The sequence below is a fragment of the Salmo salar genome, chromosome ssa28 (genome assembly GCF_905237065.1).
Source record: "Salmo salar chromosome ssa28, Ssal_v3.1, whole genome shotgun sequence".
NCBI lineage: Eukaryota > Metazoa > Chordata > Actinopteri > Salmoniformes > Salmonidae > Salmo > Salmo salar.
The window spans coordinates 16,767,998-16,786,263 of record NC_059469.1 but is presented as its reverse complement, the minus strand read 5'-3'; the positions used below and the strand labels follow the sequence as shown (position 1 = coordinate 16,786,263).

Here is an 18,266-nt window from a genome sequence, read left to right as displayed (position 1 = left end):
AGTCTCTATCTCTATCCAAGTATGGTGAATGCTTTGCATACATTTGTTATAACAATACATTACATTACACAGCAATGCACATCATGTTTTCTCATGTGCCTGCATAGAAGAGGGCCATAGCAGCTATTTGATAAAGTCATCTAAACCCATTAAAGACCTAAACAAGTTTGTATATAAACATTTTTATTAGAACATTTTGCAGTGTTTTTTGTTCGTCATTGTGGGCAATACTTTACTTTTCGTTCTTCACAAACACATTTTCTACACGGACGAATTACACAGACGGACAACGCTGGGGTTTCCATAGAAACATGCCAATTCACAAAAGAGAGCGGGAGAAGTCAAATTAGCATTTTTAACAAAGTGTTCAATGCAATCGGTAATACATCTATAGCTAAACAACTCTTTCATCTAAGAGCGACATTAGTTAGTTGCATGCTGCCGAGGTACGTTAGCGTTAGAAAACCAGCTGCTAGTTTAGCCCTCCTAACGGTAATGTAACGTTAGCTAAAGTAAGCTACGTACGAGCTAACGCGTTACCTAGCGAGCAACGTCTGCTTTCATTTCGGGAAATTGTGTGTGTGTCATGTAATGTGTTTTCACGATGCAGTATGTGCATTGACCCTCTAGACTTTGATGTGTGTGTGTTCTCTAGCCATGCAGGCTAATGATGGAGCTGACCTGGACACCCAGTTGGCATGTAAGGAGAAAGAGTGGAAGGAGCTCCAGACCCTACGGGTCCAGCAGCAGGATCTGTCCCTCCGTGATGCCCAGGAACAGCTCTCTCTCCTCAGGCAACGCTTCCAGCAGCTCAGGGAGGACTTCTGCTTTAACCTGGCGGTGCTGGAGGAGAGAGACAGAGAGCTGGAGAGATATGACGCCATGGCAGCCCACGCACAGACCATAGAAACTGCCAGGTCAATCATTCAATCAAATGCATTTTATAAACCCCTTTTAACATTGTGTGTGAGAGAGAGTAATGTTGTATTATTTGTTATGTATCCCATGACCCCCTGGAAAACATTGACTATTGTCACTGAGAGGACTATTCTAGCTTTAACATGTGACTTTCCTTATTGAAGGCAGGAGGAGTTGAGTCAGTTACGTATCCAGATAGCCAAGCTGCAGGAGGAGAGGGAGAGTGAGGCAAGGGAGGTGAGACACAGCCAGCAAAGAGCTGCCGAACACAGGCTGCAGCTAGAGAGGCTCCAGAGGTGAGTGGGGTGGGGTTAAGGGCAGGGGAGTGGGGTACAGGTGGGATGGTTGCCCCAATTTTATTCCAATTCAAAAGACTCACACAAACAAAGCTCTTGGGGGGGCTTCTTATCCCACACTGTTTCCCAGTAATTGTCACTGACTGACTGTAGTTAGAGGACAGCCTAACGAGAGAAGAATGCTGGTCTCAAACAAAGATGTCTATTAAGGCTGATGAGTACCCTAGATTGTTGTACACATTACATGATGCCCCAGCCCCACATTTATCCCCACTGTAACTCACCAGGCCCATCTGTATGGGTTATATTTAGACAGGAGGACCCAGTAGGGAACTTGCATGCGGATTTACAGTGCCTTCAGAAAGTATTCATACCCCTTGATTTATTCCACATTTTGTTGTGTTACAGCCTGAATTCAAATTGGATTGTGTTTTTTTCCTTACCCATCTACACACAATACCCCATAATTACAAAGCCAAACATGTTTTTAGTAAATTTGGCAAATTTATTGAAATTTCAATTAGAGGTCGACCGATTATGATTTTTCAACGCCGATACCGATTATTGGAGGGCCCAAAAAAAGCGGATACCGATTAATCGGCCGATTTTTATTTTATTTATTTATTTGTAATAATGACAATTACAACAATACTGAATTAACACTTATTTGAACTTAATATAATACATAAATACTATCAATTTAGCCTCAAATAAATAATGAAACATGTTCAATTTGGTTTAAATAATGCAAAAACAAAGTGTTGGAGAAGAAAGTAAATGTGCAATATGTGCCATGTAAAAAAGCTAACGTTTAAGTTCCTTGCTCAGAACATGAGAACATATGAAAGCTGGTGGTTCCTTTTGACATGAGTCTTCAATATTCCCAGGTAAGAAGTTTTAGGTTGTAGTTATTATAGGAATTATAGGACTATTTCTCTCTATACGATTTGTACTTCATATACCTTTGACTATTGGATGTTCTTATAGGCACTTTAGTATTGCCAGTGTAACAGTATAGCTTCCGTCCCTCTCCTCGCTCCTACCTGGGCTCGAACCAGGAACACATCGACAACAGTCACCCTCGAAGCAGCGTTACCCATGTAGAGCAAGGGGAACAACCACTCCCATGTCTCAGAGCGAGTGACGTTTGAAACGCTATTAGCGCGCACCTGGCTAACTAGCTAGCCATTTCACATGGGTTACACCAGCCTAATCTCGGGGGTTGATAGGCTTGAAGTCATAAACAGCGCAATGCTTGAAGAATTGCGAAGAGCTGCTGGCAAACGCACGAAGGGGCTGTTTGAATTAATGCTTACGAGCCTGCTGCTGCCTACCATCGCTCAGTCAGACTGCTCTATCAAATATCAAATCATAGACTTAACTATAACATAACACACAGAAATACGAGCCTTTGGTCATTAATATGGTCTAATCCGGAAACTATCATTTCGAAAACGAAACGTTTATTATTTCAGTGAAATACGGAACCGTTCCGTATTTTATCCAACAGGTGGCATCCCTAAGTCTAAATATTCCTGTTACATTGCACAACCTTCAATGTTATGTCATAATTATGTACAATTATGGCTAATTAATTACGGCCTTTGTTAGGAATAAATGGACTTCACAGTTCGCAATGAGCCAGGCGGCCCAAACTGCTGTATATACCCTGACTGCTTGTACGGAACGCAAGAGAAGTGACACAACTCCCCTAGTTATAAGAAATTCATGTTAGCAGGCAATATTAACTAAATATGCAGGTTTAAAAATATATACTTGTGTATTGATTTTAAAGAAAGGCATTGATGTTTATGGTTAGGTACATTGGTGCAACGACAGTGCTTTTTTCGCAAATGCGCATGTTAAATCGTCACCCGTTTGTCGAAGTAGGCTGTGATTCGATGAGAAATTAACAGGCACCGCATCGATTATATGCAACGCAGGACACATTAGATAAACTAGTAATATCATCAACCATGTGTAGTTAACTAGTGATTATGTTAACATTACATTACATTACATTTAAGTCATTTAGCAGACGCTCTTATCCAGAGCGACTTACAAATTGGTGCATTCACCTTATGATATCCAGTGGAACAACCACTTTACAATAGTGCATCTAAATCTTTTAAGGGGGGGTTAGAAGGATTACTTTATCCTATCCTAGGTATTCCTTAAAGAGGTGGGGTTTCAGGTGTCTCCGGAAGGTGGTGATTGACTCCGCTGTCCTGGCGTCGTGAGGGAGCTTGTTCCACCATTGGGGTGCCAGAGCAGCAAACAGTTTTGACTGGGCTGAGCGGGAACTGTGCTTCCTCAGAGGTAGGGGGCCAGCAGGCCAGAGGTGGATGAACGCAGTGCCCTTGTTTGGGTGTAGGGCCTGATCAGAGCCTGAAGGTATGGAGGTGCCGTTCCCTTCACAGCTCCGTAGGCAATCACCATGGTCTTGTAGCGGATGCGAGCTTCAACTGGAAGCCAGTGGAGAGAGCGGAGGAGCGGGGTGACGTGAGAGAACTTGGGAAGGTTGAACACCAGACGGGCTGCGGCGTTCTGGATGAGTTGTAGGGGTTTAATGGCACAGGCAGGGAGCCCAGCCAACAGCGAGTTGCAGTAATCCAGACGGGAGATGACAAGTGCCTGGATTAGGACCTGCGCCGCTTCCTGTGTGAGGCAGGGTCGTACTCTGCGAATGTTGTAGAGCATGAACCTACAGGATCGGGTCACCGCCTTGATGTTAGTGGAGAACGACAGGGTGTTGTCCAGGATCACGCCAAGGTTCTTAGCACTCTGGGAGGAGGACACAAGGGAGTTGTCAACCGTGATGGCGAGATCATGGAACGGGCAGTCCTTCCCCGTGAGGAAGAGCAGCTCCGTCTTGCCGAGGTTCAGCTTGAGGTGGTGATCCGTCATCCACACTGATATGTCTGACAGACATGCAGAGATGCGATTCGCCGCCTGGTTATCAGAAGGGGGAAAGGAGAAGATTAATTGTGTGTCGTCTGCATAGCAATGATAGGAGAGACCATGTGAGGATATGACCGAGCCAAGTGACTTGGTGTATAGCGAGAATAGGAGAGGGCCTAGAACAGAGCCCTGGGGGACACCAGTGGTGAGAGCGCATGGTGCGGAGACAGATTCTCGCCACGCCACCTGGTAGGAGCGACCTGTCAGGTAGGACGCAATCCAAGCGTGGGCCGCGCCGGAGATGCCCAACTCGGAGAGGGTGGAGAGGAGGATCTGATGGTTCACAGTATCAAAGGCAGCAGATAGGTCTAGAAGGATGAGAGCAGAGGAGAGAGAGTTAGCTTTAGCAGTGCGGAGAGCCTCTGTGACACAGAGAAGAGCAGTCTCAGTTGAATGCCCAGTCTTGAAACCTGACTGATTAGGATCAAGAAGGTCATTCTGAGAGAGATAGCAGGAGAGCTGGCCAAGGACGGCACGTTCAAGAGTTTTGGAGAGAAAAGAAAGAAGGGATACTGGTCTGTAGTTGTTGACATCGGAGGGATCGAGTGTAGGTTTTTTTCAGAAGGGGTGCAACTCTCGCTCTCTTGAAGACGGAAGGGACGTAGCCAGCGGTCAAGGATGAGTTGATGAGCGAGGTGAGGTAGGGGAGAAGGTCTACGGAAATGGTCTGGAGAAGAGAGGAGGGGATAGGGTCAAGTGGGCAGGTTGTTGGGCGGCCTGCCGTCACAAGACGCGAGATTTCATCTGGAGAGAGAGGGGAGAAAGAGGTCAAAGCACAGGGTAGGGCAGTGTGAGCAGGACCAGCGGTGTCGTTTGACTTAGCAAACGAGGATCGGATATCGTCAACCTTCTTTTCAAAATGGTTGACGAAGTCATCCGCAGAGAGGGAGGAGGGGGGGAGGGGGAGGAGGATTCAGGAGGGAGGAGAAGGTAGCAAAGAGCTTCCTAGGGTTAGAGGCAGATGCTTGGAATTTAGAGTGGTAGAAAGTGGCTTTAGCAGCAGAGACAGAAGAGGAGAATGTAGAGAGGAGGGAGTGAAAGGATGCCAGGTCCGCAGGGAGGCGAGTTTTCCTCCATTTCCGCTCGGCTGCCCGAAGCCCTGCTCTGTGAGCTCGTAGTGAGTCGTCGAGCCACGGAGCAGGAGGGGAGGACCGAGCAGGCCTGGAGGATAGGGGACAGAGAAAATCAAAGGATGCAGAAAGGGAGGAGAGGAGGGTTGAGGAGGCAGTATCAGGAGATAGGTTGGAGAAGGTTTGAGCAGAGGGAAGAGATGATAGGATGGAAGAGGAGAGAGTAGCGGGAGAGAGAGAGCGAAGGTTGGAGCGAAGGTTAAGATAAGTTTAATGCTAGCTAGCAACTTACCTTGGCTTCTTGCTGCCCTAGCATAACAGGTAGTCAGCCTGCCACGCATGCTCCTCGTGGAGTGCAATGTAAGGCAGGTGGTTAGAGCGTTGGACTAGTAACCGGAAGGTTGCAAAAACGAATCCCCGAGGTGACAAGGTAAAAATCTGTTGTTCTGCCCCTGAACAAGGCAGTTAACCCACCGTTCCTAGGCCGTCATTGAAAATAAGAATGTGTTCTTAATCTGACTTGCCTAGTTAAATAAAAGTGTTAAAAAAAAATCTGCGAATCGGTGGCCAAAAATACCGATTACCGATTGTTATGAAAACTTGAAATCGGCCCCAATTAATCGGCCATTCCGATTAATCGGTCGACCTCTAATTTAAATACAGAAATATCAAATTTACATAAGTATTCACAACCCTGAGTCAATACATGTTAGAATCACATTTGGCAGTGATTACAGCTGTGAGTCTTGCTGGGTAAGTCTCTTAAGAGTTTTGCACACCTTTAAGCTCTGTCAAGTTGGTTGTTGATCATTGCTAGACAGCCATTTTCAAGTCTTGCCATAGATTTTCAAGCAGATTTAAGTCAAAACTGTAACTAGGCCACTAAAGAACATTCAATGTCGTCTTGGTATATTTGGCCTTGCGTTTTAGATTATTGTCTTGCTGAAAGGTGAATTTGTCTCCCAGTGTCTGTTGGAAAGCCGAGTCAACCATGTATTCCTCTATGATTTTGCCTGTGCTTGGCTCTATTCCATTTATTTTTATCATAAAAAACTCCCTATTACTTGCCGATGACAAGCATACCAATAACATGGTAATAATAACATTATTTGTTATTATCCACCACCATTCTTGAAAATATGAAGAGTGGAACTCAGTGATGTGTTGTATTTGCCCCAAACATAACACTTTGTATTCAGGACAAAAAGTTCATTTTTTAGCAAAGTATTACTTTAGTGCCTTATTGCAAACAGGATGCATGTTTTGGAATATTTATACTTTTTTTGTACTTTTTACCCCTTTTTCATGATATCCAATTAGTAGTTACAGTCTTGTCCCATCGCTGCAACTCCCATACGGGAGAGGTAAAGGTCGAGAGCCATGCGTCCCCCGAAACACGACCCCGCCAAGCCGCACTGCTCGCTTACCCTGAAGCCATCTGCACCAATGTGTTGGAGAAAACACTGTACAACAGGCGACCGAAGTCGGCATGCATGCGCCAGGCCCGCCACAAGGAGCCGCTAGAGCGCAGTGGGACAAGGACATCCCGGCCAGTCAAACCCTCCCCTAACCCAGACGACGCTGGGCCAATTGCGCGCCACCTCATGGGTCTCCCGGTCACGACACAGGCTGGGATTGAACCTGGGTCTGTAGTGACGCCTCTAGAACAGCGATGCAGTGCCATAGACCGCTGCGCCACTCGGGAGGCTGGAATATTTTTATTCTCTACAGGATTCCTTCTTTTCACTCTGTCAATTACGTTAGTATTATGGAGTATCTACAATGCCTTTGTAGATCCATCCTCAGTTTTCTCCTATTACAGCCATTAAACTCAGTAACTGTTTTAAAGTCACCATTGGCCTCATGGTGAAATCCCAGAGCGGTTTCCTTCTTCTCCGGCAACTGAGTTCGGAAGGACACCTGTATTTTTGTTATGAATGTTTGTATTGATACACCTTCCAAAGTGTAATTAATAGCTTCACCATGCTCAAAGGGATATTCAATGTCTGGTTTATTTTTTGACATTTATTTTCTTCATGTACCAATAGGTGCCCTTCTTTGCGAGGCATTGGAAAATCTCTCTGGTCTTTGTGGTTGAATCTGGGTATGAAATTCACTGCTCAGCTGAGGGACCTTACATTTATCTGTATGTGTGGGGTACAGAGATGAGGTAGTCATTAAAAAATCATGTTAAACACTATTATTGCACACAGAGTAATTCCATGCAACTTATTATCTGACTTGTTAAGCACATTTTTACTCCTGAACTTATTTATGTTTGCCATAACAAAGGGGTTGAATACTTATGGACTCAAGACATTTCAGCTTTTCATTTGTAATTCATTAGTAAAACATTTTGGTTGAAAAAACATAATTCCACTTTGACATTTTTGGGTATTGTGTGTAGGCCAGAGACCAAAAATCTCAATTGAATTAATTTTAAATTCAGGCTGTAATACAATAAAATGTGGAAAAAGTAAATGAGTGTGAATACTTTCTGAAGTCACTGTATATGGCATTTAGTGCACGGTTTATATTGTAGGCTGTAAATTTACATTTGAATTATTATTAAGCTTTTACTATTATTTCACTACAGTATGTGGCTCTTTGCATACTCGGTTCCAGTGTAGCTCAGTTGGTAGAGCATGGCGCTTGCAACATCAGCGTTGTGGGTTCGATTCCCACAGGGGACCAGTACGAAATAAGTATTCAAATGTATGCAATCACTACTCTTAAGTCGCTCTGGATAAGAGTGTCTACTGAATGACTAAAATGTAAGTGATTTGAACTGTGTAACTCTTTTAGCCTCATAGCAGGCAAAACACTTAGCCTGAAATATGTGAAGTCCTCTCCATGGTACCTCTGTGTTCTCAACTTTGAGAGGTAATCTAGTGTGGTGGTTTCAGTGACTGGTGTCTGTGTATTTCCTGATGCCATGATGGCTTTTGCATCCTGTGTGTGTGTATTTGCCAATGTCATGATGGCTTCAGGGTCTGGTGTGTGACTGTGTGTGTGTGTGTCATCTTTCTGTGACTCAGCGGTCAGGCTGGGGACCTTCAGAAGCAGAGAGCGGAGTACGAAGGGATGAAACGAGATCTCCAACGCAGGGTCCAGGAGGTGGAGGGAGAGCTGGCTCTACAGAAGCAGGTACACACACACACTTGGCAAGGGGCTTTTTTATGGGGCTCCCAAGTGGTGCAGCGGTCTATGGTGCTGCATCTCAGTGCTAGAGACGTCACTACAGCCTGGAATCTAACCAGGGTCAGTATCACAACCGGCCGTGATTGGGAGTCCCATAGGGCGGCGCACAATTGGCCCAGCGTCGTCCGGGTTAAGGTTTGGCCGGGGTAGGCCGTCATTGTAAATAAGAATTTGTTCTTAACTGACTTGCCTAGTTAAATAAAGGTTAAATAAAATAAAAAATATAAGGGAAGTGGGAGGGTGCAGTGGTAGGCCACTCTTCTCTAATTTTAACAGAAGAGTGGCCTTTCCCTGTGGAAACCACATGCAGACAAGACATTTAAACCAGATCAGCCAGATGGGCGATATCTCTACAATTACAGTCTGGACAAAAAAGCAGTTAATCTACCCTGATTAAAATAGTAAATCACCATTAGACCAGCCCTTAGTAAACTTTTGGAAAAGATTGTGTTTGACCAGATACAATGTTCTTTCACTGTAAACAGATTAACAACAGATTTTCAGGATTCTTATAGGGAAGGGCACTCAACATGTACGGCACTGAGACAAATGACTGATGATTGGAAATTGATAAGAAGATTGTGGGAGCTGTATTGCTAGACTTGATATTGTCGATCATAATCTGTTGCTGAAAAAAGTTATCTGTTATGGCTTTACATCCTCTGCCATATTGTGGATTGAGAGCTACCTATCTAATAGAACACAGTCAGTGTTTTCTTTAATGGAAGCCTCTAACATTAACCAGGTAGAGTGTGGTGTTCCTCAAGGCAGCTGTCTCGGCCCTCAACTGTTCTAATTTTTTTTACTATTGACCTACTAGCGTTGAATAAAGCCTGTGTGAATCTATGTACGCAGATGACTAAACATTATACACGTCAGCTACCACAGGAAGTGAAATCACTGCAACCCTTAACAAATAGCTGTAGTCAGTTTTAGAATGTGTTGCTAGTAATAAGCTAGTCCTATATATATATATATATATATATATTGTGGCAAACCTCTTCAAAGTTAGGAGTGTTTGTCACAAATTAAGTGGGAAACTGTCACCAAAGTCAGCCCAGAATGAAAGTTCTTTCGAACATGACAGTACCTGTAGTGTTTGTTTCGCTGTCCTGGTCCACCCAGGCCGCAGGTAAGGTCAAGGATAGCAGGGTTCGGTACACAAATCTGGTTCTCGGTAGGTCCAGGTCTAAACGCCAACAGGTAAGTCCAAAACAGTCCAGCTCGTACACGGTATATCCAGCCAATGTAGATTGTCTCTTTCTCTATGGTTCATAGATCCTTCCCGCCCTCTCTCTCTCTTCCTGGTTTTTCTTGACCTTTTATCTGTGGGTCGGCTCCACCTTCTGTGGGTTCCCCTTGCTTCTGGGAATTGTAGTTTTGGCAGTCGGACATTTTGTGATCTGTAGTTCTGATCGGGGTGGCCATTTTACTGATCGGCAGAGCCCGTTTATTAGTTCTGCCCTCACATATCTGCCATTTATCACTCGCCCCCCTTCTTTGCCACAATATATATATCTATACACTGCTCAAAAAAATAAAGGGAACACTTAAACAACACAATGTAACTCCAAGTCAATCACACTTCTGTGAAATCAAACTGTCCACTTAGGAAGCAACACTGATTGACAATACATTTCACATGGTGTTGTGCAAATGGAATAGACAACAGGTGGAAATTATAGGCAATTAGCAAGACACCCCCAATAAAGGAGTGGTTCTGCAGGTGGGGACCACAGACCACTTCTCAGTTCCTATGCTTCCTGGCTGATGTTTTGGTCACTTTTGAATGCTGGCGGTGCTTTCACTCTAGAGGTAGCATGAGACGGAGTCTACAACCCACACAAGTGGCTCAGGTAGTGCAGCTCATCCAGGATGGCACATCAATGCGAGCTGTGGCAAGAAGGTTTGCTGTGTCTGTCAGCGTAGTGTCCAGAGCATGGAGGCGCTACCAGGAGACAGGCCAGTACATCAGGAGACGTGGAGGAGGCCGTAGGAGGGCAACAACCCAGCAGCAGGACCGCTACCTCCGCCTTTGTGCAAGGAGGAGCAGGAGGAGCACTGCCAGAGCCCTGCAAAATGACCTCCAGCAGGCCACAAATGTGCATGTGTCTGCTCAAACGGTCAGAAACAGACTCCATGAGGGTGGTATGAGGGCCTGACGTCCACAGGTGGGGGTTGTGCTTACAGCCCAACACCGTGCAGGACGTTTGGCATTTGCCAGAGAACACCAAGATTGGCAAATTCGCCACTGGCGCCCTGTGCTCTTCACAGATGAAAGCAGGTTCACACTGAGTACGTGACAGACGTGACAGAGTCTGGAGACGCCGTGGAGAACGTTCTGCTGCCTGCAACATCCTCCAGCATGACCGGTTTGGCGGTGGGTCAGTCATGGTGTGGGGTGGCATTTCTTTGGGGGGCCGCACAGCCCTCCATGTGCTCGCCAGAGGTAGCCTGACTGCCATTAGGTACCGAGATGAGATCCTCAGACCCCTTGTGAGACCATATGCTGGTGCGGTTGGCCCTGGGTTCCTCCTAATGCAAGACAATGCTAGACCTCATGTGGCTGGAGTGTGTCAGCAGTTCCTGCTTGAGGAAGGCATTGATGCTATGGACTGGCCCGCTCGTTCTCCAGACCTGAATCCAATTGAGCACATCTGGGACATCATGTCTCGCTCCATCCACCAACGGCACGTTGCACCACAGACTGTCCAGGAGTTGGCGGATGCTTTAGTCCAGGTCTGGGAGGAGATCCCTCAGGAGACCATCCGCCACCTCATCAGGAGCATGCCCAGGCATTGTAGGGAGGTCATACAGGCACGTGGAGGCCACACACACTACTGAGCCTCATTTTGACTTGTTTTAAGGACACTACATCAAAGTTGGATCAGCCTGTAGTGTGGTTTTCCACTTTAATTTTGAGTGTGACTCCAAATCCAGACCTCCATGGGTTGATAAATTGGATTTCCATTGATTATTTTTGTGTGATTTTGTTGTCAGCACATTCAACTATGTAAAGAAAAAAGTATTTAATAAGATTATTTCTTTCATTCAGATCTAGGATGTGTTGTTTAAGTGTTCCCTTTATTTTTTTGAGCAGATATATATATATATATATATACACACACACACAGCGGGGAGAACAAGTATTTGATACACTGCCAATTTTGCAGGTTTTCCTACTTACAAAGCATGTAGAAGTCTGTAATTTTTATCATAGGTACACTTCAACTGTGAGAGACGGAATCTAAAACAAAAATCCAGAAAATCACATTGTATGATTTTTTAAAGTAATTAATTTGCATTTTTTATTAGTTTTTATATATATAAAAACTAAAAGCATTGTATTTGGGACAAACATTCGTGAAACCCTAAACCTCATCTAAATCTAGTAATGAATAATGTGGCGATTGACCAAGTTGACAAAACTAAACTGCTTGGTGTAACACTAGATTGTAAGCTGACATGGTCAAATGCTGCAATGAAGTATATAGGCAAATTACAGTTGGCTCAGAACAGAGCAATGTCAGAGCAATGTACACGGAGGGCTAATTTATACAGCATGCATATCAACCTCTCCTGGCTCAAAGTAGAGGAGAGATTGACTGCATCACTACTGGTCTTTGTGATAGGTATTGACGTGTTAAAAATACCAAACCGTCTGTTCAATCGGTTAACACACAGCTCAGTCACTCATACATACCCCACGAGACATGCCACCAGAGGTCTCTTCACAGTCCCTAAGTCCAAAACAGAGGCTAGGAAATGCACAGTACTATATAGAGCCATGACTACATGGAACTCTTTAACCTCAAGCTAGCAGTAAAAATGTTTTAGATCAAACAACACCTCACGGCACAACGCAGACTGTGAAGAGACACATACACTCCACACTCACACATGATTATTATGTAATAATGGAGCAATGTATATTTGTATAATGCACAATGTTTTGTTGTGATGTTTTATCTCTGTTTGGACCCCAGGAAGAGTATCTGCTGCCTTGGGGATCCTATTAAAATACTAATGCTATACCAACTGCCTGCTAAACCTCTGTGTGTGTTTTTATGTGTACATGTTTGTGTTTGTGTTTGAGCATACTTGTGTGAGTGTGGTATTTCAGTCTAAACTCTGTGGCATGCAGCGTGTCCTGCTGCTGGCTGTTGTCCTGGCTCTTCGCTGTGTCACTCGATCTCTAGAGAGAATACCCCCCTTTGAGCAGCACTGTATGTGTGTGTGTGTGTGTGTGTGTGTGTGAATTTGTGTGTGTGTGTGAATTTGTGTGTGTGTGTGTGTGATAACCCCCACGGCCCCACCCAAATCTGTAACGTAAGGAGAGAAGGTGCTAACGTCTGCTGTGATGAATGAGGCTGGCTTGTCTGCTAGTTTTGGCTCTGTGTATGGCGTCTGGAATAGGTCAGCTGGAAATATACCTTTCAGGGATGTCTGTCTGGGATATTTGGAAGCTTCATCAGGAATTCATCATCCTCTCTATCCCTCACATGTTCAGGAGATGATGACAGACTTTGATAATGAGATGAGGCAGAGAGAGCACGAGTTCAACCTGAGGATGGATGAGATGAGAGCTGTGGTCCTGTCTCACGAACTCAGGGTAAGGAGCAGGTGTGTGTGTGTGTGTGTGTGTGTGTGTGTGTGTGTGTGTGTGTGTGTGTGTGTGTGTGTGTGTGTGTGTGTGTGTGTGTGTGTGTGTGTGTGTGTGTGTACCTACCTTAGGTAAAACTGCTGAGAAGGATGGGAAGATATGTGCTGATACTTTATGTGTGTGTGTGCCTCTCCCCAGGTGAAGCTGCTCTCTAAGGAAACAGAGGTCCACTCCCAGGCCCAGGCTCAGGCTGTGGAGGCCCTGAAGGCCTCAGAGGATCTCTGTCAGCACACACACACACAGCTACAGCACAGACACTGGGAGATAAAGGACATCACTGCCGTCAAGGACGCAAGGTGTGTGTGTGTCCTACCACGTTGACTTAGAATTATTCATGCCAACGTTATTTCCCATAATTTCCCATGTCTTAGATAAAATGTGATTGTCATTTCTCAGGATAAAGGAGCTAGTGGACAAACTAAAAGCTCTACAGACCAAGAGGAAGAGAGAGGAGGAAGTCTACAAAAAGAAGTGCGTCCTACTGTACAAATTCAACAGAAGACCGCAAAGACAAACTACCAGCATATCAGCAGCAGTCCTAGACTAATGGTAGTCTAATGGTGAGTCTTTTGATGTTTTCATCTATAGGCATGAGCAATTGGACCGGGGAGTGCGTGAGAGAGAGGCTCAGCTGGATGCCTTACGGGAAGCTCACAGAGAACAGCTACGACAGGCGGAGACACATACCGGTCAGCTACAGTCAAAACTGGACGCCATGGCAACACACACACACAGGACCCAGAGAGACCACGAGGACACACTGCGAGAGAGAGATCAACAGATAGACAGGTGAAACACTGTGTGTGTGTGTGTGTGTGTGTGTGTGTGTGTGTGTGTGTGTGTGTGTGTGTGTGTGTGTGTGTGTGTGTGTGTGTGTGTGTGTGTGTGTGTGTGTGTGTATGTGTGTGTGTGCTTTATTTGAGTGTGTGTCTCTGGTCCAAAGCCCTGGATGATCACAATGTTTGCACATGCTCAGTGAGTGAGAGGGAGTGTGTGAGACAGTGTGTGGCATACATTACTCTGAAGCTGTCTGTCAGGAAGCAGTGATTATGTAACAATGTGTGAAAGGAAAAAGAGCCTCCGAGGCGCTCTCTTAAAGGGATGAAACACACAGAACATTTAGAAATCATATCACATCATCACACTTTGTTCATAAATTACTCTTTACAATATACAGTGAAAATATACAGGTGTAGGATCTTAATTTGATCACCCTGTTGCAGGAGAACTTTCCTGCAATGTAGGAAATTCTAAACTTGTAGTGTATTTGAGGTCTAAAAAGGCTTTTGAAGTCTGTAATTTCCACTTTGAAATCAACCCCTACAAAAATGTACATTCATTATAATCCACGTAATAATTCACCTTTCCTGTTGCTGCAAAACACAGCTACCATTTTGTAACACAACAACACTGAATAGATTCATGGCTCACCTCCAGGATGTTAAAGGTATTCTTAATAAAAGGAGGTGAACATTTTGGTGTTGTTTTGGTACAACAACTTCAACCTGTGTGTTATTGTGTTGTGAAGGCTTCGTATGGAGCTGGAGACGACTCGTAGTGGCTGGGACACGTACATCACTCAGATCTCTAAGGAGACGGTTTTTAAGGACACAGAGCTGCTAGCCCTGCAGGAGATAGAAAGCAAATTACGGACCGAACTTGATCGGAGCAGAGGGGAGACGGAAAGGTTGGTTTGTGTGTCTTTTTTGCAGGTGAAAGGGTTATTTGTATATGTGTGTATGTCTCAGGTGTTAACACTGTGTGCGTGTGTGTGTGTGTGTGTGTGTGTGTGTGTGTGTGTGTGTGTGTGTGTGTGTGTGTGTGTGTGTGTGTGTGTGTGTGTGTGTGTGCACGTGTGTGAGAGCGTGCTTGCTTGCATGTGTATCCCAGGTACAAGCAGCAGCTGTTTGTGGGTGTGGAGCGAGAGAAAGCTCTAGAGCAGAGAAGAATCCAGGTGGAGCTGGAGTGGCAGAGACGCTGCGAAGACAACAAGACTGAACATTACCTTCACAGTGAAGAGTTAATACAGGGCCTGACACAGGCCAGAGACCAGGTGAGACTCTCCATTCCTCATACAGGTGTACTCATATACGGGTATATAGTACCCGTGGTGGAAAAAGTACCCAAATGTCATACTTGAGTAAAAGTAAAGATACCTTAAAAGAAAATGACTCGAAGTAAAAGTGAAAGTCACCCAGTAAAATACTACTTGAGAAAGTTTAAAAGGTATTTGCTTTTAAATATACTTAAGGATCAAAAGTAAATGTAATTGCTAATATATAAGTATTAAAAGTATAAATAATTTCAAATTCCTTATATTTAGCAAACCAGACGGTACAATGTTCTTGTTTTTTAATTACCGATAGCCAGGGCCACCCTCCAACACTCAGACATCATTTACAAACAAAGCATTTGTGTTTAGTGAGTCCGTCAGATCAGAGGCAATAGGGATGACCAGGGATATTCACTTAAGTGCTTGAATTTGAGCATTATCCTGTCCTGCTAGCCATTCAAAATGTAACGAGTACTTTTGGGTGTCAGGGAAAATGTATGGAGTAAAAAGTACATCATTTTCTTTAGGAATGTACTAAAGTAAAAGTTGTCAAAAATATACTGCTCAAAAAAATAAAGGGAACACTTAAACAACACATCCTAGATCTGAATGAAAGAAATAATCTTATTAAATACTTTTTTCTTTACATAGTTGAATGTGCTGACAACAAAATCACACAAAAATAATCAATGGAAATCCAATTTATCAACCCATGGCGGTCTGGATTTGGAGTCACACTCAACATTAAAGTGGAAAACCACACTACAGGCTGATCCAACTTTGGTGTAATGTCCTTAAAACAAGTCAAAATGAGGCTCAGTAGTGTGTGTGGCCTCCACGTGCCTGTATGACCTCCCTACGACGCCTGGGCATGCTCCTGATGAGGTGGCGGATGGTCTCCTGAGGGATCTCCTCCCAGACCTGGACTAAAGCATCCGCCAACTCCTGGACAGTCTGTGGTGCAACGTGACGTTGGTGGATGGTGCGAGACATGATGTCCCAGATGTGCTCAATTGGATTCAGGTCTGGGGAACGGGCGGGCCAGTCCATAGCATCAATGCCTTCCTCTTGCAGGAACTGCTGACACACTCCAGCCACATGAGGTCTAGCATTGTCTTGCATTAGGAGGAACCCAGGGCCAACCGCACTAGCATATGTTCTCACAAGGGGTCTGAGGATCTCATCTCGGTACCTAATGGCAGTCAGGCTACCTTTGGCGAGCACATGGAGGGCTGTGCGGCCCCCCCAAAGAAATGCCACCCCACACCATGACTGACCCACCGCCAAACCGGTCATGCTGGAGGATGTTGCAGGCAGCAGAACGTTCTCCACGGCGTCTCCAGACTGTCACGTCTGTCACGTACTCAGTGTGAACCTGCTTTCATCTGTGAAGAGCACAGGGCGCCAGTGGCGAATTTGCCAATCTTGGTGTTCTCTGGCAAATGCCAAACGTCCTGCACGGTGTTGGGCTGTAAGCACAACCCCCACCTGTGGACGTCGGGCCCTCATACCACCCTCATGGAGTCTGTTTCTGTCCGTTTGAGCAGACACATGCACATTTGTGGCCTGCTGGAGGTCATTTTGCAGGGCTCTGGCAGTGCTTCTCCCGCTCCTCCTTGCACAAAGGCGGAGGTAGCGGTCCTGCTGCTGGGTTGTTGCCCTCCTACAGCCTCCTCCACGTCTCCTGATGTACTGGCCTGTCTCCTGGTAGCGCCTCCATGCTCTGGACACTACGCTGACAGACACAGCAAACCTTCTTGCCACAGCTCGCATTGATGTGCCATCCTGGATGAGCTGCACTACCTGAGCCACTTGTGTGGGTTGTAGACTCCGTCTCATGCTACCACTAGAGTGAAAGCACCGCCAGCATTCAAAAGTGACCAAAACATCAGCCAGGAAGCATAGGAACTGAGAAGTGGTCTGTGGTCCCCACCTGCAGAACCACTCCTTTATTGGGGGTGTCTTGCTAATTGCCTATAATTTCCACCTGTTGTCTATTCCATTTGCACAACAGCATGTGAAATGTATTGTCAATCAGTGTTGCTTCCTAAGTGGACAGTTTGATTTCACAGAAGTGTGATTGACTTGGAGTTACATTGTGTTGTTAAGTGTCCCCTTTATTTTTTTGAGCAGTGTATAAATAGTAAAGTACAGATACTAAAAAAAATGACTTAGGTAGTACTTTAAAGTATTTTTATTAAGTACTTTTCACCACTGTATAATACCAGTGAGCCCATATACCAGTGCAAGTCAAGGTGGAAAGATATGGTCAAGATCAGTAGAGGCCTCTCCTCATCATCAGTTCATTGTGATTCTGTATTTCCTGTTGACCTCAGGCTAGTGCAGAGCTGAGAGAGAAGGAGAGAGAACTACAGGACATGGCGGTACTACTGCACACTGTTACCAAGGAGAGAGACCAGGCCCTGGGTCTGCCAATCAGAGAACAGGTGAGAGACCAACTAAAACACAGGGGAGGGATGTCGTCCAATCATGTTGGAGCTGTAACTACTTGCCACAAAGTTAAAGGTGAGAGTGATGGGTTACAGTGACAGGACAGGCCTGTTATGAGAGAGACAGAAAGAGATGATAATAATACCTAGATGTCCTACTGCGGCTCTATTTCTGTGTGCAAAAGAGAAATGTTCAGTGTTACTAACCCCTTCACCCCACAAACCAGTGTTGTTACAACAGCTATTCTAAAAATAGCACTTGAGTCCCACTTGTAGTGGGAGTTGGAGTAGGGTGTTAGACTACAGTACTGTGGGGAACTAGAGTGTGTGTGGGGGGGGTAAGAAGGGGAAGGAACTGACTTTACCCAAGAAACCCTAGCCCTTGAGTGATGTTACCACAGCTATTCTGAAGAACAGCAGGAGCCCCACATGTGTCCTGGATAGTGAGAGAAAGGGACTAGGGCGATAGGCGGAAGCATGGTGAGGAGTGGAGTTTGGGTGTGAGAGATGGATTTTGGGGGGGGCATGACTGATACGGTATCCCCTCACCCCTGTCTCCAGGCTGGTGGTTAGTCTTGAGCATGTAAAGGTCTTTAAATAGTGCAGCCTTCTGACGGAATGGCTGCACCCTCTCTCTCACATTCTGACAGCCCT

At 45.2% G+C, this 18,266-nt stretch overlaps 1 protein-coding gene across 3 annotated transcripts in view; it reads left to right on the top strand.

Moving 5' to 3' along the window:
* The first annotated feature begins 270 nt into the window (after positions 1-270).
* Positions 271-18,266, top strand: part of ccdc57 (coiled-coil domain containing 57) — a 36,727-nt gene continuing 18,731 nt past the window's right edge. Inside the window, exons 1-11 of one of the 3 annotated variants that reach the window (XM_014179804.2) lie at positions 271-379; positions 656-917; positions 1,083-1,214; positions 8,284-8,392; positions 12,957-13,058; positions 13,248-13,405; positions 13,506-13,580; positions 13,698-13,898; positions 14,638-14,796; positions 15,000-15,162; positions 17,499-17,609. In XM_014179804.2, coding sequence (XP_014035279.2) covers positions 658-917; positions 1,083-1,214; positions 8,284-8,392; positions 12,957-13,058; positions 13,248-13,405; positions 13,506-13,580; positions 13,698-13,898; positions 14,638-14,796; positions 15,000-15,162; positions 17,499-17,609 — 1,470 coding nt within the window. In that variant the 5' untranslated portion in view covers positions 271-379; positions 656-657. Of the gene's footprint in view, positions 447-655; positions 918-1,082; positions 1,215-8,283; positions 8,393-12,956; positions 13,059-13,247; positions 13,406-13,505; positions 13,581-13,697; positions 13,899-14,637; positions 14,797-14,999; positions 15,163-17,498; positions 17,610-18,266 lie in introns of those variants that run through there. The other 2 variants (XM_014179805.2, XM_014179806.2) reach the window with 2 other exon arrangements.